Source organism: Xiphias gladius, chromosome 16, assembly GCF_016859285.1.
Source record: "Xiphias gladius isolate SHS-SW01 ecotype Sanya breed wild chromosome 16, ASM1685928v1, whole genome shotgun sequence".
NCBI classification, from domain to species: domain Eukaryota; kingdom Metazoa; phylum Chordata; class Actinopteri; order Istiophoriformes; family Xiphiidae; genus Xiphias; species Xiphias gladius.
Genome location: NC_053415.1, coordinates 20,334,950 through 20,357,206, shown reverse-complemented (window position 1 = coordinate 20,357,206; position 22,257 = coordinate 20,334,950). Strand labels below are relative to the sequence as shown.

The 22,257-nt window shown below is 41.5% G+C and overlaps 1 protein-coding gene across 6 annotated transcripts; it reads left to right on the top strand.

The window, feature by feature from the left end:
* The first annotated feature begins 2,578 nt into the window (after window positions 1–2,578).
* tmtc4 (transmembrane O-mannosyltransferase targeting cadherins 4) lies at window positions 2,579–13,587 on the top strand. 6 transcript variants are annotated; one of them, XM_040149171.1, is made up of 19 exons: window positions 2,580–2,749; window positions 3,601–3,761; window positions 3,867–4,110; window positions 4,296–4,411; window positions 4,572–4,788; window positions 6,558–6,645; window positions 6,853–6,953; window positions 7,219–7,311; window positions 7,522–7,683; window positions 8,027–8,229; window positions 8,585–8,759; window positions 10,165–10,296; window positions 10,440–10,519; window positions 10,613–10,720; window positions 10,841–10,982; window positions 11,238–11,352; window positions 12,744–12,856; window positions 13,038–13,107; window positions 13,312–13,587. In XM_040149171.1, the coding sequence occupies exons 3-19, from the start codon at window positions 3,949–3,951 to the stop codon at window positions 13,458–13,460; spliced, it is 2,226 nt and encodes a 741-aa protein (XP_040005105.1). In that variant the 5' UTR covers window positions 2,580–2,749; window positions 3,601–3,761; window positions 3,867–3,948; the 3' UTR covers window positions 13,461–13,587. The 6 variants fall into 6 exon arrangements, with proteins under 6 accessions (XP_040005108.1, XP_040005105.1, XP_040005106.1 ...); XM_040149174.1 differs by lacking the exon at window positions 3,601–3,761 and having other exon boundaries at window positions 2,579–2,749; window positions 3,926–4,110; XM_040149172.1 differs by lacking the exon at window positions 2,580–2,749 and having other exon boundaries at window positions 3,293–3,761; window positions 3,926–4,110.
* The last annotated feature ends 8,670 nt before the right edge of the window (window positions 13,588–22,257 follow it).

The window sequence follows — 22,257 nt, the reverse complement described above, 5'->3', positions numbered from 1 at the left end:
GGTGTCTGGTGTTAAGGTCTCTCTGGAGGTTATTTCATCGCATTGCTATTGGGTTAAGGTCTGGACTCTGACTAGGCCACTCCAAAAGGTGTATTTTCTTTGTTTGAAGTCATTCTGCAGACTATATTTCGATATTTAGCGTCATTCTCCTGCTGCACCCAACTTCTACTGATGGTGGACAGACAGCCTGAAATTTTTCTGTAAGATAACTTGATAAACTTTGGAATTAATTTTCCCCTCAATGATGGCAAGCTGTCCAGGCCCAGAGGCAGCAAAGTGCCCCAAATCACGAGGCTCCCTCCACTGTACTTCACCATTGGGATGATTTTTTTTTTTTTTCATGTTGGTATGCAACCAACAGATTGCTGTTAACCAGCTCCAGTGATTCCTTTAAGCATTTAAAACTTACTCTGATGTTCTTTTTTTTTTTTTTTTTTTACCTCACTGAGCATTCTGCATTGTACTTTTGAAGTTATCTTAGCTGGGCCATTTCTAGGGAAAGTAGCCACAGTACTAAATTGTGTTCATTTATAGTCAGTTTGTCTGACTGTGGACTGAAGAATATCTAAACTCTTTGAAATTACCGTGTAAGCCTTTCCAGCTTCATGGAAATCCACAATTCCTGATTGCAAGTCTTCTGATAGCTCTTTTTTGTGAGGCATGGTTCACATCAGCAGATACTTCTTGTGGATAGGAAAATCAAAAAGTGTGAGTGGTTTCTCGAGGTCATAGTAGCTCTAACATGCACCTCAAATCTTGTTTGTTTGATTGATCTCCAGGTGTAACTAACTTCAGTCTCCAGTTAACTTCTGTTAATGTCATTAGCCTAAGGGTTCACATATTTTTTCCAACCTACACTTTGAATGTTTGAATGATGTAATCAATATGGACAAGAATCACACAATTTTTTGTGTTATCAGTTAAAATAGATTGCCTTTTTTCATAATGGTATCTTAGATGAAGATATGACTGTATTTTAAGACAAATTTATATGTAAATGCAGATAATTCCAAAGGGTTCACTTGTGTTTTCTTACCACTGTATGAACATCATGCTGTCATCCCATGTACCAACAAAGGCAAACACACTACCCTTCCAGGCAGAAACACTTGGAGTTCAAGCTTTCCCAATGCAAGATGAAAGATGGCGAATGCACACCCAGGTTTTTCATCTTTTGGCGTAAGAGGGATAGTTTGCTCATTACCTTATTCAATGTATAATAATGAAATCGAGGTTCAGCTTGACATGATCTCCCTGCTCTGCCCACCTGGTGAAATTCAATTATATTATGAGACTTGGCTCTCCCAAGAACCTGCTGTTTCAAAATGCCAAACTCAAGAGTTAAAGAAATGACATGGTCTTTGGCCAAAAGGGTGTCACCATGTTACACCATCATGTCCTACATGCTTTTATGGAGACTAGGGCTGGCATATTCCTTACAGCGCCTTTGCCACACACTAAAAGTCACTGGGTTACAATTGATCCAGCACACAGACACAATAATGGGTTAACTTTACCCAGTATCCATGGGTAGAAAAACAGACAACAGGTTGTTTTGATCCAGTGATCCAACGGTAAAATATAAATATCACCAACAATCAGTCAAAACAGCCCATTAGTTCTGGTTAAAGTTAACCCAGTATTGCATCGGTGTTACATTGACGCCACACTGGGTCAATTTTTTAATCCTGCGTTTTTTACTACAAAATTAGTAATCAAGCAATAGGGTCAAACCATTGCACAGATTTATGGGCATATGTCATTGTCAGTAGTAACATAAATCTGTACATTTGGTTCTAAAAAACGTCTTAATGTTATAGTTCACTAGAACGTAATGATTCTTCCATAAACTATCACAATACAATCTACCTCAACAAGAAGCCAAATTCCATGTATACACTTAGTTCAACAATTACGTTCCATTCAGAAATTAATACTCCTCCAACCTGATGGTTAAGCCATTATGTAATTTGCATTGAACAAGTAACCCCCTAACTCTCAGCACTAGAGGCGAAATAAATAAAAAAACACAACTCTTTTTCAGGTGCGTGACTTCAAAGTGAGCAGGTTGAGAATAAAATGAAATGAGAAAAGCTCAGCTTTGTTTTGTGCAAACTTAGAAGGCTGATCTCACCCAATGAATATGTTTGTGCAGGCACATGTGTGGATGAGCTATAGATAAGCCTGCTCAGAACTGTTTGGCACCCGTTACTGATCTGGTGTTTCATCTGTTCTGCAAAAGGGAAATGAAGAAGGACAATCAATAACTTGATAATAAATTCAAGTCAGAGGCCGAGCCAGCAGAGGTAGATAAATAGAGGGAAAAGGAGACAGTAAAAGCAGGTAGAGAAAGAGATCAACTCTAAAGGAATCTTTTGCATAACAAAACTACACTATTCAACCTTTAAAAAACATTGAAGTAAGAGAAATATCACAGTAGAGGAAAGGCAAAATAAAGAAACCTTTTTCACAGCTGACATTTTGACTAGTCAAAGTAGGAACAGCACAGGTTTGATTAATTAACGCTAACTGTGGCTCCATTCCATTCTATTGCTCCAGTAAGCCATGCCAGTGTGACAGGGAGCCAGCATGCACTGAGACTGAAGCAGCTCAATGGAACTCGGCCAGCAATAACTTCATTATCTACAGCTGTGCCTTTTCTAATGTAACACGTCAGATTATCTTCAGTGAGGAAGGCCCTTTGGCCAATTACATAGGATGCATCAAAACACAAGGACAGCCTGTACAAGTAAGTAACATCCGCCAGCAAAACCCCTCTGAGACTATCCGGTCACCAGTGTGTGTGTGTGTGTGTGTGTGTGTGTGTGTGTGTGTGTGTGTGTGTGAGACGCTTCAAAACTGTAAATTGTTCCGGGAGGACGGGGTACTGTAAAAACAAACTTTGCAAGCAAATTCACTGAGCGAACCTGTGGCTAGATCCAGTTGGCAGAATGACTTTCATGATCTCCACATCTGCTTGGGAGAGGTGAAGAAAGAGGGTAAAGAGCTTTGTAGAGCTTTCGGCCTCAGCTGATGAACTATCACTCAGTATCTTTGTTTATTTTATTTTTTTTATTAAGTGCAAGAACAGTTAAATTCTTTGAGAGACCGAACTACATCACGCTTGTTTCCGTGCCCCAGCCCTGGGTGTTCGCGGCTACCACACGCCGCTCGCCGTCAAACTTCACTCACAGCCCCTTTTTTTTTTTTTTTTTTTGCGCTCGGCATCGCGTCTGCTATTGGCTGAAAAACGAACACGTGATGGAGACGCTGAGCACGGGAAGTGCTGGAGCTTGAGCGTGTGTATTTGTTTATAGCCGCGAGTGTCTCCGTCGGCGCCTCTCGCCGGGACCGCTTTAACGCGGACGAGAATCTTCCCGGTTCCACGGCGAGACGCGTGGAACGCACAGCGCGCGCGCGCGCGCGTGTGTGTGTTACCCGATGCGGCGACTGCCGTGCGTCTGTCACGTTCTCGCACCCGCTAACAAGACATGCTAGAGCCACGCTTTTAAGTAGCTTGCTAGGTTTCAGGCTGCCCCCTTCACGTTGCACCGTCATGGAGTCGCCCGTGACAGTGTAGGTGTTTCACCTCCCCACCAGAAAGTGCCAAGCCAGTCACTGCGTTGGTTGGCAGGTACGACCCTCGCCTCTTTCAGCGAGTTTAACGTTTACGTTTGCTAGCTAGCCAGCTGGCAGAGAGGCTAACATGGGAGTTACACAAGACGGGGTGACCTCTCGCAACATGTCTCTCCAAAGATAAGGTATGAGTCCGCCCATCGAATAAAGACTGTGCTTTTATTATCGAGACAGTTGCTTATTGTTTTACTGCAAGTATTTACAGCCCATGATTTGGACGGCATTTGTAGCAGCTGACCCAGTATGACTCTGTCTGCCTGCAACCGTCCCCCTCCGCCCGGTGATGCAGAATGACCCAAGACCCGGTGCATCATGGCATTGTCTGAAGTTTATTGGGATCACCGGATTCCCCTGCCAAAGCTTGCTCCAGTCCAGGCCAAGGTCACAGTTGCCCTGGTGGCACTCCTGTGCTTCATTAACAGTTATGACGGGGAGTTTGTGTTTGACGATTCGGAAGCAATTGTCAACAACAAGGTAATTTATCTAATTTATTTTTGAACCCCACATAAAGACAGTTGCAAAAACAATGATTACACCCCCCCCCCCCCCCTTTGCAAGAATGATACATTTTATGACATTGTTTATGCTGCAACAAGAGAGTGGCATCCTGCGCAGGTCAGTGTTGCTGGCATCAGTCTAATTCTGCGTTTCCCTTGCAGGACTTGAAACCAACAACACCCCTGAACAACATCTGGACCAACGACTTCTGGGGAAGCAACTTGAGTAGCAACTCCAGTCACAAATCCTATCGACCTCTCACTGTCCTTACATTTAGGTAAAGACTCCCATTTACTGTATGAACTCAAACTCACACTTAAATCACAGTGTTAAAAGCATGTAACCATACTAATAGCACTTGCATCTGGCCTGTTTAACTTCTTTCCCTCACCTACCATACATGTATCATCAGTTATTTACCCCTCTTGTTTTTGCAGGCTGAACTACCTCTTGGCTGGAGGCCTGCAACCTGTTGGCTTCCACGTGCTGAACATCATCCTCCATGCTGTCATATCCGCCCTCATGATTGATGTGTTTGCTATACTGATTGGTGGACTAGCCTATGATGAGAACAATAGGATACTGAACCACGCTCCCAAGACTTCTCTGCTTGCTGCCCTCTTCTTTGCTGCACACCCAGTCCACACAGAAAGTGTAAGCAGAGTTCAGAATCAAGTTCAAGAAAGTTTGGTTTTCATTTCTGACAAATACAGCAGTGCAAGAGGATGCACAATATTGTTAGTATACAGGATGGGGGACTTAAATGCCTAAAATAAACACAATAACTGTATATACAGCTGTTGACTTTGAGATTAACACACATTTTATGTTTTTTTTCTTTGTTATTTGCGTACACTGTTAGATACAGTACTTCCAGATTTGAGAGTGGATGACACAAACAGCGGTTTGTTTTTTCAATCTTACACCACAAGCAAGTGAACGCTCCAAATTTGGTTGCAGACAACCCACAAATTACATAATAATGTCTAAAAGCAAATGTTGCAGGAAAACACTAACCACCAAATACAGGAAAAAAAAAACCTTTTCTTAACACAGTTCATCAAATCACCGGCCACAGCAGCATTTGTAATGGTGAAAACGCAAAACTGTGTATAAAACAAAAAAACAAAAAAAAGCTTTGTGTGATAAATCTAAACGGGGTGTGACGTTGCAGAAAAATTCCGCCTTTTACTGAGTAATGATGAGTATGGTGGAAGATAAAACTTGGAAAGTTTTGGATGGGCTTTGTTTAGAAACTCTACTGAAACACTGTCTCCCCTTGCTGTACAGTAATGACAGAACAATGATACTGGAACAAAAACGTGCAACTGTTGCCTCCTCCATTATTTTTCCCTCCTTAAACACACATCCCTTGTCTCAGAGTTGCACTTCATGCTATTGCCGGTTCCATTTTTTGACACAGTGGGTGACCGACCTGAAGTGAAGAAACCAGATTTCTCTTAATTGGTAAAACGCTTAAGAATATTTTAAGCAGAGGTTTAAGGTGAAATCTGCACTTGGTACCTGCACTTGAGGTGAATACTGTATAATTTTTCAGTCTTAGACCACAGTTGGACACACTGCATCTGAACAATATGTCATGATTGAATATTACATATTTAGATCAATTTTTCTTTCTCCTAAATTCTGATGCACCAGTTGTATCAAATTAGGTCACCTCCTGTTGTTGCTTTTTACTTGGGCAGGGTCGGGCACAGTTGCCGCTGCCGTGTTGTACAGCCCATTGAGACACGGTACTGGTTGTGATTTTGGGCTACGAATAAACTTTTTCTTAACAACATTTATTCCGTAAAGCAGTGCATTGTGGAATATGACACACCAGTCCAGAGGTTTTAATACTAAACATGCAGTGGTTCCATGCCAAGAACAAAAGCCCTGTCTCAGCTGGGAGTGCAGGGGCAAAGGTATGTGTGGTAGCACGGCCTGACTATTAGCTGTGTTGGGTTGTTTGTTGACCTGCCAGCATATGTGTGTTTGCTGTAAAGCCTGGCTGGAAGGCAGCAATTCCCCCTCTCCATTCTCTTTAATCATGCAGGGCAAGGACTGGGTGAGACCTGGGGGGTGGGAGGCAGACAGACTGTTGGTTTAGGCCTGCTGTATGTATCAAAGCAGGCAACCCCAGGATGCCAACCATACTGTACCCACACACTCTATAGAACACACACACCAACAGGCCACGCTGGTAATGAGTGATTCTTCCTACCTCTGTTAATAAGCCATTCCATATGAAGTCCCTTTTTGTAACTGGATGCACTATGCAAAAAAGAATATGATGTGGAAGATGTGATACAAAATGGAATCATATATGAAAGGATGCATGTCATAATGCTGTTTCTAAATGTATGTTTGGAAGTTTAACTTTTTCTCTCTCTCTCTCTCTTGTCCCTCTTCATCTCAATAAGGTGGCTGGTATAGTGGGTCGAGCAGACCTTTTATGTGCTCTGTTCTTCCAGCTCTCTTTCCTCACCTACTGCAAGGCCTTCAACAGAGGTAGGTATCTAACTCTAACTCTAAGTACTACTCTTTATGTATACTGTTATTCTGTACTGTACAAAGGACTGTTCGTATGTGCTGATAAATATAGTTCCAGCATCAAACACCGTGGAGCTGCTCGTTTCTTAAATGCACATGTTTGAACACCTACATTTTAAGCCTTAACTGTCCATATCCAACTCACTGGTGGCTTTGTTTTCCCAGGGAATGACAGAGATGACAAGTTTTCTGTCCAGTGGGTTGTGGTCAGCCTCTTGCTGTGTGCTGCAGCAATGCTCTTTAAAGAACAAGGCATCACAGTCTTGGTATGAAGTCTTTTTGTAAAGCCATTTTTCAGTGCCTTAATGATTTCCTCACACCCAAAAGTAACAGTGTTTAAATGATATCTCATCAGTGACACATCCTAAATACTATACTACTGCGTTTAACATTGTTTAATTAATTGCTTATGTGAAAAACCCAAGTCTCATCTTTTTCACGTGTACAGTAGGAGCTAAAGATTCATTTTGTTGCTGACCTATATAAATTTAAATGTCATTTCTCCTTCCTTTTCTATGTATTTTCCTTCAGGGGGTGAATGCAGCCTTTGATGTCCTCCTGATCTGTAATGTTAATGTGTATGAACTCAGCCAGAGGCTACTCCTTAGGAAGAATCCACTCGATGTGAGTTGCCGTTTATATACCCTCCCCCTCTTTTCTGTCATAAATTATGCACTCCCTTACTCCCTTGTATGATTAATGTCACATCACATACATTGTTTAAGTAAAGCAATACAGATTTCCGTACACTGTGATGATGAAATAGTGCTTGAAAGTAACAAACAAGCATGGACTGTTATTTGTCAGTGACAAGTGGTAATATTTTTCTGACAGGTAAGTGAGATGTTACAAACAGGACTGCTTACACGATTGGCTCTCTTGGGTCTTGGAGGACTCTCAATGCTCTATGCACGCTGGAGGATCATGGGAACAGGACCACCAGCATTCACTGAAGTAGACAACCCTGCCTCTTTTGCAGAAAATATATTTCTTAGAGTAAGTAAGACTTCTTCATGGAGTTTATTTAATCTGAGACTCAACATTTAATCACTCGCTAAAGCTATACAAGATAACATCCCAAAATTATTTTTATTTTCTCAATTCATTAAGGCCAAAGTGTATGTTGGGATCTACGCTGTTATAAATTGAATGAAGCATATTTCATTCGTACATCGTTTAAGTCAAATGAAACATCTAATATTGTGTTTGATCTAAGTAATCTTTATCATTTTTAAACATAGTGATTGACTTTGATTCTAAATTTGAAATGCTGTTCTTTCCTCATCTTTCCCTGCTCTCTTCCATTCCCTCAACCCTCCTGTTCCTCTTTGATTGGCAGATAGTGAACTATAATTACTACTACTCTCTGAATGCCTGGCTGCTGCTGTGTCCCTGGTGGCTGTGTTTTGATTGGTCCATGGGCTGTGTGCCTCTCATTAAGTCAGCCACTGATTGGAGGATGGTGTGGCTACTGCTGCTCTGGTGCGTCCTGATAGGCTTGATAAGCCAAGCCTTATGCTCGCAGGACAGCCAGAGGAGGAGGTAAGCAAGCACAGCCATCTTTGCACACTCTGTAGATGAGATGAAGTACATTTTGGCCTCTCTAGACTTACACTTGATTATGAAAATTGTATCATATCCACTGCAGTGTGACCAGAGCACCATGTCTCGATTGCTGTTACAGGAGTTTTCAAATTCTCTGCTGGTATAGAGACAGACTGTGTGTGTGGTTCATAGGGAAAGTTTCCTGAGTACAGGATGGTTTTTGGATGGTTTATTGAGCCTACATTTCCTAAGCCCAAATTTCTTCTCCAAACAGTGTCAGACTTGAATTTTTTAGTGTTACGTATCTGTATGTAATCCTTTTGTTTTCTGTGGCCTTTCCTCTCCTTGCCAGGACACTGACCTTGGGTCTGGTGCTGCTGATGGTCCCTTTTCTGCCAGCCTGTAACATTTTTTTCAGGGTGGGATTCGTCATTGCTGAGAGAGTACTCTATCTGTCTTCGGCTGGCTACTGCCTACTGCTGGCCTACTCCCTGGGACATTGCTGCTGTTGCTGGACCAAATACAGGGTAGGGCTAAATCATACCAAAAAGATCAAACCAAAATAAGAGCTACCACGTGGTGCTGATGGACCCTGATGAACACTCGGTTTCCAGCAATGATACAACCTAATGACCTCTCTGTTTCTACAGCCAATGGATCACACTGTCCTGGTTCTAAACTCTTTTATTTAACCACCTGTTTATGCAACTTTGATGCTTCAGTAGCTCAGTGATTCAGAGTAGGGCCAGACATGAGCAATGACTGTGACTCACCTATAAAGGGACGATAACAGCAGGTGGTGGCCACGTGTCAAATAGATACATTTACAGGCTGTAAACTCTGAGTCACAGAGAATTTATTTTTAAACTTAAGGGTTATAATGACTTACAGTACATAGTTGTTAAATGCAGTGGCCTGGTGTGACTTTGCCACTGGGTGGCAGTTAGGTAGCTCGGCGTATTTTGGCCGTGAGCATGTAACGCATTTTTTTTTTTTTTTTTTTTCCCCCACCGGGTAACCGAATAGTCGCCCCCAACCCTGCCTCTGCCTCTGGCTTACCCTGATATTCCTACCCATAAAAAAGTATCTTTTGGTGACCACTTAGCAGCTGCTTTCACTTTACAAGTATAACCACAGTAAGATAAAAGATAGTGGAGTGGGGAAAAGAACCAGGTGCCAAACACAAGGCTCATAGATCTTCCAGAATTGTCTCTGGTAGCCCGAAAGAGCCAGAACGCGTTGCAGCCGCTTACTATGGTCATTACAATAAGCAGCAAAACTAAAAACTGTAGTTGTAAACTTGACTTGACAGAGGAAAATCTTCAGGGAAAAAGAATTAAACTCTTAGCTTCTGAAATTTTTTTTTTTTTTTTTTTCCCCCCCTCAGACAGCTCTGATGGAGCTCAGGATTTATCAGGATGATGGCTGCATTATTCCAGACAGTTTCACTGTATGAACCTGGGCTTTGTGTGTGGAACAGCTAACCTTTTGGGTGCATTGATACCACTTACTAGCAAAACTCTGAGTGTATCACTTACCTCGATCACGTCCAGAAGGCTGTTTAATATTCAAGTCTTTCAGCTGGTCTGGTCCTAGATTTTTCCCTGTGAGCTTTTCTGATAACATCCTCCGGCTGAACGGATTTTTGAGAAGTGAATCAATACTATTTTCAGCATATTGTTCATCTATAGTAGCCACGGCGGGCATGTCTGGTTGGTTGACGAACTTGGTCAATCAGACACACCCGCCCACCTTTGCAGTGTTGCAAGGTTGGTTCAAAAACATCATTATTAGCCAGAAAAGAATATGAATATTGAAAAAATAATAATAAAACGTCTGCAACATGACAAACCAGGCCAAAATTTTGTGGACCACACATGCCTGGTTAAATGTCTTCTCTTTTCTTTTTCGTTTTTTTCTTCCACATTACAGAAGCTGCTGTGTGTGTCAGTGCTTGCACTGTTGTGTATGTATGTAGCTCGCTGTGCCCTCCGCAGTTCCCAGTGGCGGTCGGAGCAAAGCCTCTTCACCAGTGCCCTGTCTGTCTGTCCGCTCAACGCCAAGGTAAAAATCCATGTTTTCCATGTGTGCCTGCCTCTTTACAGCATGTGTCAATAAAGTCTTGTAGTCTACACGTGGAAATAAATTACAACCAAACATTTGAAGTTGCACTCTGATGCCTTATGTGTTTATGACTGATTCCTCAGGTCCATTACAATGTAGGTAAGAACCTGGCTGACAGAGGAAACTCCACTGCTGCTATCAGATATTACAGAGAGGCAATCAGGTATGTCTCCTCACAAGCATTGGCATTCAAATCAACTACTAACAAGTAAGCAAGAATTAGACTTTGTGTTGCACATTTTCTGTGTCTTTTCAGGCTACATCCTACCTATGTCCATGCCATGAACAACCTGGGGAATATCCTGAAAGAGAGGAATGAACTAATTGAGGCCGAGCAGCTCTTGTCTAAAGCCGTTTCTATTCAGTACGTCGACCAACACAAACTACTTTAATTCACAGATTACCTTTTCATTTCACTGGTTCCAAAAGCAAATAACTTCAAAAAAGCTCCTACTGATCCCATTGTATGTTTTAATCTGTGCAGACCTGACTTTGCTGCTGCTTGGATGAATCTGGGAATAGTTCAGAACAGCTTGCAGAAATTTGAGGAAGCAGAGCAGAGCTACTGGAACGCCATCCGCTTCCGGAAAAAATACCCAGACTGCTACTATAACCTGGGACGCTTGGTGAGACTCCAGGGTGTAAACTTTGTTTATGAGGTGCTGATTTTAAAGAATAAAGAGGCTGTATGCAAATAAGGCTTATGGTTGGGTTTGCATGGTGCTTCTCGATAACCTGGATGCTATGAATCTGAACAAAATTAACAATGGAAAAAAACTACTGTATAATGGTTGATTTATTTATTTTCTTTTTTGGCGTACACAAAGAAAAGAAAAATACTATTTGAGATGGGTTATCCTTTATTTATCTCTTCATGATAGTATGCGGACCAGAACAGACACGTGGATGCCCTGAACGCATGGAGGAACGCAACAGTGCTGAAACCTGACCACAGCCTGGCATGGAACAACATGGTCATTCTGCTGGACAACACTGGTAGCGACAAAATGCACACACACATACTGTAAATACTCTACAGAAAACCAAGCACTCGTCATTTTTGGCAGTCTGGCCCATTTTCCAAAAAAAAAAATCATTCCCCAACTAATGTGCTATCACTCCTAAATTGACTGAAAGGTCTTTTAATACACAGACAACAACAAAAAAATTATGATGATAATAATCTTATTCTTATTCTTATTCCTAATAATATACACCCATGGTGAATTTTATGAGTCACTTTTCTTTCAAAGAACTCTCTGTCCTGGGTGCAGTTTGTTTCAGCATTAACAGCCAAGAAACACAGCGTTGTTATTTTGGAAAGGCAGGAAATCTAAATGGCCAACAAGATTAGACCGGAAGAGCAGGAATCAGCAATGCTTGAAATTTATGTATTAAAGCTTTGTGTTATGAGTTTTGAAGGCACTCTTCCCTGCCGTGTGGAGAATGCTCTGATTTCCAAACGCTCGAGCCGTTTTGTCAGAAGCCGCTCCCGCGGGGGCGGAGTCTCCCAGGAGGGCACTGGAACTGTCCAATCAGAGCCCAGTATATTCCTGATCAAACGTGGGCAAGCACAGCCAGAACAGCGCCCCCTCAGAGTCCCCCCACTGCATTTGTTCCCCAAATCTGACAGAAATAATTCTACCCCTCTCCGCAGCTCCCCACCAAACAAAAAAAAGAGAGAAAAGAAGAACAATAGGTGTCATTTTCGAATAGGAAGGAAATGGGAATATTCTTTTCTCTTTGGTACCCCCCCCCTTTTGTTTTGATCATTACGCAAACAAAAGGCAGAATCAGTGTAGATTCAGGCACATGCACTCAGAAACAGTCACACATGTAGTTGCATGTTGGCAAGCTGTGTCTGAAGGGCACAGGCCATGACTCAGGACCTGTCTGTCTGTCTGTCTGACTATCTCCCTGTCTCCCTGTCTGTCTCCCTGTCTGTCTCCCTGTCTGTCTCCCTGTCTGTCTCCCTGTCTGTCTCCCTTCCTTTCTCTTTCTTTCTCCATTTCTGGCCAGACATCAGACGTGTCTGTGACAGAGATCAATAACCCAGTGGGCCTTGTGTTCAACCTTAATTAGGAGACTAAACCGCTCCTTCATGTGTGGAGAAGGAAAAACTCTGCTCTAGACACTACTGACAAATAAAGCAAGCAGTCAGATTCTCTGTATACCAACTGTTATTACCAATGCATCTCTGAGTTTGAGTTTTTAACCGCGTTTGAATGTTAACACACAATTTTAGTAGTATATGTGTCGGTTAACATATTGTGTAGATAACACAAAAAAATTTTGTGAGCGTGTATGTGTCAAGCTCTATGTGTGGTGTGTGTGTCACTAAAAATTAATGTGTGATATTTTTTGTACTTGTCTGTTTTGTCTTTGAGGTAACTTGGGTCAGGCAGAGTTGATCGGCCGAGAGGCTCTGAAGCTCCTCCCCAACGACCACACTATCATGTTTTCATTGGCTAACGTCCTGGGGAAATTACAGAAATACAAGGCCAGTCAGCGTTGTATAAACATTTCAACTCATAATATTATTTTTTGTGCATGTTGGTGATTTTATTCCTTACAAGTAGTGTGGATGATTCAGCATGGATGATTCTGTGTTTTTGTTTGTTTGTTTGTTTGTTTTTTTTGTTTGTTTTGTTTTTCAAAATTTTGTTTTTTATTTTCCTCAGGAGTCTGAGGACTTCTTCCTTCAAGCCCTTCGAATCAACCCAAATGCTGCTAGTTGCCATGGCAATTTAGGTAAGACTACTGCAACTTTGGTTGTATCACACATTTTACACAGTTGATGAAAGATTCTAAGCGCTCAAAAGATATAAGAACAACTGTGCATATTAGCAGAAGCAAAATTGTGCAGCCTGCCTGACCTGTATTGAATGCACTAAATGAATAGCATTAGAAAGGTTATTGCTTCTCAGCTTGAAGAGCATTTCTGTTTTTCCTCAGCTGTTCTGTATCATCGCTGGGGAAAGCTGGAGCTGGCAAAGAAACACTATGAGCTGTCTCTGAAGTTGGACCCTGAGGCTCCTGGGACCAGAGACAACTACAACATGCTGCGGCGCAAACTGGACCAGCTTAAGCTCAGCACAACCTGAGGGAACCTACTGGGACCCCTGCCCGCCGTAAAACAAATTTTCCCATTGTTCCACTTGGTGTGATTTTTATCTCACTACTTCTGTCTTTGTACCGTTTGGAAATAAAGACCACGATCTGTGTATCAGGTTCTAGTTTTGTTCATTGGAGAAAAAAAAACAAGCAGCGCTTCAGTTGTTTAAAAGGAAAACAAAAGGAAAAAACCATATGTTGCACAGTTGCAATTTGTCTTTTTTTTTTAGTTTAAACTTTTTTTTTTTTTTTAAAGGTTTTTTTCATGTATGAGACTGCTTGTGTATCAAGTATCTAATTTGATTTCATTGGTGTGAGATGTGTCTGGGGCAGGTGTGCTGGATGCCTGTACTGGTTACATGGTCGTCTGCACTGTGTTGTTTTGTTGCCCCATCTGAAGGCCATGTGGAACTGATCCTTGCTGAACCCCGTCCCCTTTTCATCTCTAACCCTGTGTTGTGTCAGCTGGACAGAGCACCATGCATGTGCGGATCCAGAGAATCTGTTGTAAAATTTATTTGGTTTGGCCTTCTGTCAGGAGTCCCAAATGTTCCTATATTCAAATGTTGCTTTAGTTTGATCCAAGAGCATTAATCTGCACAGGACCACAGCATCTTTACTCAAGTAGGAAAAACACAGCACGCTGACTGTCCGTGAGTGTTGACCACTGGTGGGCTGATGTGGTTATCATGTTTGTTTTTTAATACCCATCTCTTTGTTCTTGAGTGGGATGGCACTCCGAGGTTCAAAACCCCCTTTGCCTCCCCTCTCCCCCTGTAGCCTCTGTAGTTAATGGGAGAAAGGTGTTTGTGCTGAGAAGTTTTTCTGAAGTGTCCGAGAGGAGACAAGGGGTCAGCTGAGACAGGAAACCCATGGCCGGTGCTGTATGAAAACAGCTCTGAAGCACAGATTCTTCAAAGGGAGATGGGGATGATCTCCCCGGGGACTATGCATGCACGCACACACATATATACTCTCACACAGGCCTGCTCCTCTTGAAGAACGCTGCCGAGGGAAAAGGCGACCCCAGTGTGAAACATCAGTCAACAAGTGTGCACCCGAGGTCAAAGTTCATTGCACTTCTATTTTTTCACCTGCTTCCTACAGCTTGCAGGAAACTTTTGAAGCTCTTGCGGGTTGGTATGGCTTTGCTTTAGGGGCTGCTAAGTTTGTTTACACATACAGTACAATACACCACTTGATGCTTTGATGCTTGGAAGATGTTACTGATATGCTCGTCGGGGGTGCCAAAGCACACACGACCATCAATGTCCTCTATATATATGGCCTGCTAAATATGCAGCTTAATATCACATGATGAAATTTTCTTTGTTACTCAGCTCAGTTTTTATTTTTGCTGCTTTGATGTAAAGAGTCAGTGGTAGATACTGTATATGTGAAACCAAAACAAATAGCCTGCATACAAAGCACACTCAAAGTATTGTTTTGTCAAAGATTAAACCTGTTTCAACAAGACTCATGTAGAGGTCAGTATGGTGAAAAGGCTTCATGCTATGGAGCGAATGCAGACAGAATAAGATCAAAAAGGTTTTCATAGTGACATTCAAGACGGAAAGCTTTTGCTTCATATTATTTTTCATCATGCCGTGTAACATGCAGTGCTGCCAGTGTAAGATTGGCTACAGTACCATCAGCTATTCACTTTATGTACTTATGGATTCTTTCTTTACTTGCTGTGTGATCCCTTTATTCGGTGCCTGCAGCTGACTGTCTAGCTGCACAGCTGTGCTGGCACATCAGTGGGGGAGTCCACTTTTATCATAATCATTCTTTGAGTACCTTTCATTATCATAAAATATGTGAGTATTAAAGGGATGGATTCACCGGCCCTGCCAACATCTTCATTATCCATTCTGACTGACAAAAACCTGCTGTCCTAGGGAGTGACATTAATAAAAGATGGGATACTACTGCTTTATGAAGTCCTTCCCTTGTTCTCTGGGTTTTCACTGTACACCTTTTACCTGCTTAGATGCTCCATTACAATGATAATGAAATCAGCTCCCAGGTGGGGTTCTTTTATTGTGTTCCATTAATCACACTGATGAGTTTTGATCAGTATAATCAATGGATTCAGGAGAATCATGTCTGATTGTTCACAGCCAAAACCACTCAAAAATTACTAAATTCTACAAGGTATTTTGTTTTGATTGCCACAGAACTCATTATGAAAAAGAAAAACCTTGTCATCCTTTTGTTGCAGCTGAATATTCAATAGAAGAACAAGAAGCAGGGGAGCACTAATTTGAACCCACTGAGGGTGTTTTGGAACAGCAGGTGTGCTATTTTGCATCTGATAAGCACCAACCCCCCAACAAAATAGAGAAACACAGGGCTTATCAAAATGGCTACATGGAAATGTCCTGAGACATGAAATGAAGCAGCAGCGGGAATACGTGTGATGGTCACCAAAGAAGAACAGGGACTTTCGATTTGATTATTTCAGAAGTATGGTTGAGAAAACCTATACATTTTGGGAGGTAGAGACTGTACTGTGTCTACCATGAGTCGTTTTATTGTATTTTTTGATATTTGGAGGAGGGCTGGAAGCAGGCAATGGTAGCGTGAAGCGCACACAGACACACGCACAGTCAAACCTACAGTACATCTGTACGAGTGGCTTTGACAGAGTTCTCATCAATGTGACAGGATGTGATCAAGGGCAGTCCTATGATGTGTCTGCTGGGCTGCTGTAGGGCCCTCATTGTCCCTCCCTCCTGCTCCCCCCAACCACAACAATCCTAATGGCCTCTGATGGGCACCTCCATCTTGCCTGTCTAATTGATGTAAATACTGCACATTTGAACCCGCAGTCCTTCCCACCGTCCCAGCCTGCCCCTCCCTCTGTTTCTTATAACAGTAAGGGTCGGAGGTTAGGCCGACTGAGTGATCATTAGAATGGCAGTCCTTATTAGAGGAGCAGCTTGTCTGACACCCCATCCGCATCCCAAAGAGGGACCCACCCTGCCCGCTTCATCTAGATCATATTACATGACACGACCTCAGAACAGATACTACCAGTGCACTACAACACTGTGGGCCACTAGGGCACGGTGGCATTTTCGGAGGGGTCCCCTCGCCTGTCACAGCGCTTCTCTCACATCACTCTGTCCGCTTGGCTTGGATGCACTCTGTCATTTTAAGGAGGGCTACTGTCAGTGGGTATTGGGACCGTCGTGTCTACATGCCCTGGCATTTTCATGGGTGTTCTCTGTAATGGAGCATCCAGCCACCCTCTTGAGAGTCCATGATGTCGCAGCCAATGATTAATAGTTAGAGATGGGCTATAAAATGTCCAGTGTGGCCAGATGCTAGCCAGGGCTTTGCTGAACTGGTATAATGGACCTAGTCTGCCAATTTGGCTCCCTTACAAAGGCTGGAAGTTCCCCAAGATTGATTCTGTTTCTATGTAGCTGTGCCCTGGGGGCTGAATGTTGAGGATGTACTCTTGTGAAAAATGCAGTGGTGTATTATCTTCAGCTGAGAAAAGCACTATGAATGATCACGGATATAACAAAATGGCAAATATACTCACTAACATATGCATGCAATAGTGAAAATCTAAGCTATTTTATAATCATTTTATAATTTCTTATGTCAAGGAAAGGCTCTCTGGAAAGGGGGGGCTGGGATAATTTGCAGCAGGAGCCCTCTGAGGCTGTTTTGCAAAACAAAACGAAGCAGCTAGACCCTTATTGAAAAATATAGTGCAGTGAGACGGAAATTTATTAACTGGCACCAGTTAATGTGTGCATTATTCATTTCTGGTGAGCATGAAAAATGATCTAAAGAGGTTTGAAATTGCAGACGCGCAGGCTGACTGCACAGTGGCTGGGCTTGCTGGTTCGTTTCATCCTCTTGCGGGGGTGTTTGGGCAGAGAGGTGGAAGGCTGGAGGGACAGAGGGATGGAGGATGGAGGGGAGGAGTGCAAGCCCCTTTCTGGACAGTAGGGCTTTCCAGTAACAGCTGTGCTTCTCTCACGAGGGGGCGGCAGCAGCACTGGGAGAGAGGCTGCTTGGGACAGATGGACCAGCCCAGCACCAACTCCCCTCTTACCTCCCACCGCCACTTATCTTATTAAAAATACATCTCTACCACTGTTAATGTGTAAAGCTAAGTGTATGTATATATGCACTCATGTTGTATGTGAGTGTTTCCAAACTGTATTTAAGGTTTTGCTAGTGTAGTTGTAGAACCACTTAAGGACAAGACTACAGTGTTCAATTTTTTGTGTCATTTTTTTCTCTTTCTCTGCTTATTCTCCTCTCTCTTATCCTCTTGCTTTTGAATCCCATCTCTCTCTTACCCTGCCGTTCTCCCTGACTTTCTTCTTCTCCTTCTTCTCTCCACAACTGCTACAGTAGGAGGTGGTGGGCAGGAGTTGGTGCCAGTGGCATATGGCTTTCCACTGTGCTAAACATTCATACAAAAGACAGGCCCATCAGTCATGGCTGTGGCCGGATGAGGGGAGAGAGCAGTCCTCTGATGAATGGCGTTCAGGACTTACCTGCTGTTAAAACATTACCTCCCAAACACCAGCTCCCCGAAGCACACACAACATTAAGAACTGTATAATATCATGAAATACGACCCTTGTGGGCACACATCATGTACGCTAGGTTATAGCAAATAATAAATATGCTTCTTAAACCCCTTGCACAGAACCCCGGGTCAGGCCTTCATAGACCAATTAATGCAGAGCATCTGCTGTATAGAGGGAGCATGCTAAAGAACTTCCGAGCCATTTTAAGCAATTTAATAAGGAGGAGAGCTGCTTCCTGCTTGCTCCAATAGCTCTCATTGCTAGAGTAAGTAAGGAATGGGTCTCCTCGATTAGACCAAATTAATCCATTCTTCAGGGATTCTTTTTCTGGTTCTATGGTGAAACTGGTGTGCCTTTGTTCTTCCTTGAGCCCCGGTGTTTTTTCTGCCAAATTTAACAGAAGGCTCTGAGGGTAACAGGGGTCCAACCCAGTATCACCTTCTGGAGCAGAGCAACTAGCAGAGAAAGACAATCAACCTGAACCCTGCTGTCTCCAGCACAAAGTGAAAAGACTCTAATTGGGCTTTTTTACGCTGCATTTTCCTGCAGGATTGCTGGATCATGAAAATGCAATTAAACCTCAGAGCTGCAATTCATTCCTTCCTATTTTTATCCTTTCATTGGAAAGAGATAAATTTGAAATCACTTATGTGAGACAAGACTTATGCTTTCTTTGATTTTTTTTCCTTTTTTTAGTTTTTACTGAGAGAGAGACCAGCTGTCGCCTTAAAGATGCTATAATGTATTTAGACAGAAGGAAACAAAGTGAAATTACAAGAAAAATTAAGATTCTCCAATAAATTATCTCAGGGGTACCTGTGTATATTTGAAGAATATCTTTAAAATTTAAACATTTCATACAAAAAGCCTTTACCTTTAAAAACTATAACACAAATTGTGATAGGACTGTAGTTCTCAATGTTACATCTAGAGGCAGCACTGCCCACAAAATCATGACCTCAGGACTGCAGAGAAAAAAAAAAAAAAAAATATTCCAAACGTTTTTATTTTGGCTGTAAAGGGAAACTATGTACCTGTCCATGAGGAGGTTAGAGGTCTGTGGGATTTTATGAAAGTACGACCTCTCTAAGTGACAATTTTTCTGAGACAGTTTCTGACTGTGTGTGGGTGAATGAGCCATTACTGCAGTTCAGTTTGAAGAACTGCCATGAATGCGTAATATATGGGATAATCATGATCCCAAATTTTTTTATGTAAAAAAAAAAAAAAACTCAATTAAAAACCTAATGTAATAATTAGTAAATAGATTACATTGCTTATATGGAAAAATACAATATTTTAGAGGACAATTTGACTACCAGCATGAAATTGTAAGCTCTCCCCCCTTCAAAATAATTAAAATGTTATCACCCACCTGCAATGATTTCCCTAAACACATAATTTGAGTAAATATTTTGTAGAACCTATAATCCAGGAGAGCTTTAATGAAAGTTTGACTTGCTTCATTGGAATTGCTAAAACTAATCACAGAAATCCTAAGGGCTTCTGCACCAAACAGAAGAATTCATATGTCCTTTTTTTTTTTCTCCTGGAGTTTGCTTGGAAAAAGACAAAACAAAACAAATGAAAAAATAGAATGAAAAAATAAACAGCTGAAACAGACAGCATTCAAGTAAATGAGTCCATCTAAAAGATTGGTACTTATTGAGAAGAATATGCACTGTGAGTACTGAGTGATAAATCACAACAGATATGCATAATAAAATCTAAACTTAAAAGTAAAAATAGAAAACAATTTTTAAAACAAAGTAAATAAATAAATAAAAAGGTTATGTATATTTAAAGAATGTAAGTCATGTAATATTATGTCTCATCAAAGTATTTAAAATGACATTATCTGCTAATAATTACACATCACTAACTTACCTTTAATTATTTTCCTATAATTTTTTTAGGCCATGTAGGTGTTTTTGAAAGGCTTCTCTGTAATGACTCATAATTAGAGACACACAAGATCACCAGCAGCCATTGGCCCCATTTTCAGCCCAAGCATTGTTAACCAAGCGCATAACTATCTCATAACTCCAAATGTTCCAGTCCGCAGAGTACATACATTGTAAATTAGGTCTGTTAATGTACTCTTCTCTGCTCCCAAACACAGAGAGCGACAGTGGTGGGTGTAACCACACACACACACACACACACACACACACACACACACACGCATAGACTTTGCTTTAGGGTTAGCTTTGCATGCACTTTTGTTTTCCCACCATGCACAAAATGATCAACTATCACACCCCAGACGGTGAGATGTCAACATGAAATACCTTCATTTGCATCAGCTTTAAAAAACTGCCTGACTTCTTGTTATGCCAGAGACCCACCAGTGTCTCCATAAAATTCACTTTAGCCACGGGGGTCCTGAGACCTTGCTAAATACTGCCCCAATACTGCTGTCAACAGTCCGTCAATCACATGACAAATCCTTCTGATTAAACAGAGCTTCACTGGTGGCTTCACAATGGACTGGAATCAAATGAATTAAATTTGGACGTGTCTGTGCCACAGAATTATGTCATTATGTTTTTTTAAAAAGACATTTCTATATACTGGGCACAATTTATATTATGGAAATTAAAGATTAATCTGTAAAATCTTAATTTCAAACATTTGAAAATTTGTTAAAATCTCTCTGTGCATTTGTATGTGTGTAATCTTTCTCCAGATTTAAGAATTACACAGTTTTTGATACTTAAATTGTTTATGCAAATGTACAGTTTCATACAACTGCTATGTGTTTGAGAGAAAAAAACAACAAATAAATAGAAGGGTAAAATGAATTTCTTGTTGTATTTGGGCCAAATTAAAATCACCTCAATAACTTCTAATAAAGTAGCAGATAAAGCAGGTTTATTTTGAAAGTATTATTATTTTTTAAAATGAGGACCACTTTTACAACTTCTTGCTTTCTTATTACAGGTGATTTGATAAGTCATGAGCAAAACGGAGCACTAAATAATTATTTAGGGAAGCAGTGAGTGGGTGCATCATACAAATCAAGCTGCCTTGCTAAGCCTCAGACAGACAGTTGAATAAAAGGCGGCTCAAAAGACAGGCTGTGGTAAGATAAGAGGCAACATCTAATCTGACTCGGATAGCTGATACAGCCCTGCCACATCCAAAATCCTAGAGGTTTGGTCTGAAGAGGAAGGATTTAACTTAAACCCCTTTCAACGTGCTAAATGTGTTTTTGTAATTAAACCCATACAATTAACACTGACAAGCACAGGTCACAGAGAGCACAGCCCCTCTGTTCAAATGGATCTCCACAAGTGAAAAGGGACAGAGAAAGAGGACCAGAGAAAGACAGATGAGGGAAGAGGGAAAGATAAAGGGAGAGAGAGCACATGCTGCCACACTACACACAGTTACAAAAGCTGCTGGAGTGAGAGAGAGAGAAAGAAAGCAGTGAATGAATGGAGGGTGAGGTGGGGAGAAGAGTTAGAGAGGCACCTTCATTGAAGCCGTATGGATTTCAGCATCCAGGCTATATAGTGCTCTGCAAGTTAACCTCCAGACCACAGTGTTTATTCTGGGACTGTGTTCCAGATCTGGGGGGATATCCAGTTCCCTTACATCAAAGACACAGAGCTGTTAGAGCAAAGCTTTTAGCTGCCCCTCAAAGCCCGACATTAAGTGAATTTGAGCAGCTGTGGCAATGTGTGACAATATTTTTACTATAAATACAGCACCACATGGCAATGGGACAGCAACAAAAACAAAATCCAGATGCATTAATTGAGGAAAAAAAAAAAATGTAAATGCCCAGTGACATTCAAGGAAAAAAAGGAGAAAGAGACAAACTTGCGTCCTTTTAAAATTTAAAATAAAAGCGGAAAAGATTATGAAATGATGAATGTTAATAAATGTAATGATGTCATATGAATTATCCCACTTTTATGGCATCTTGATGATCATGATTCAGGAGGCCAAAAGTAATTCAAAAATGGACTATCTGTGATACTGTGTTTCTGATTTGAGCAAGTCATCCAATGCATTAATTACTGATTACAGGTTCATGCAGATGAGCAGCAATCTGTGACAAGCTTCATTGTAAAAGGATGTTTTCAAGCCCTACAATGAATAATACACCACTGTTTAACAGGGCTGCGTGGTACTGTTCTATAAGTGATTCATTTTATTTATTTAAAACTAAATTCAAATCAAATCAGTGGCAGCACACATTCTGTTTTGGTAA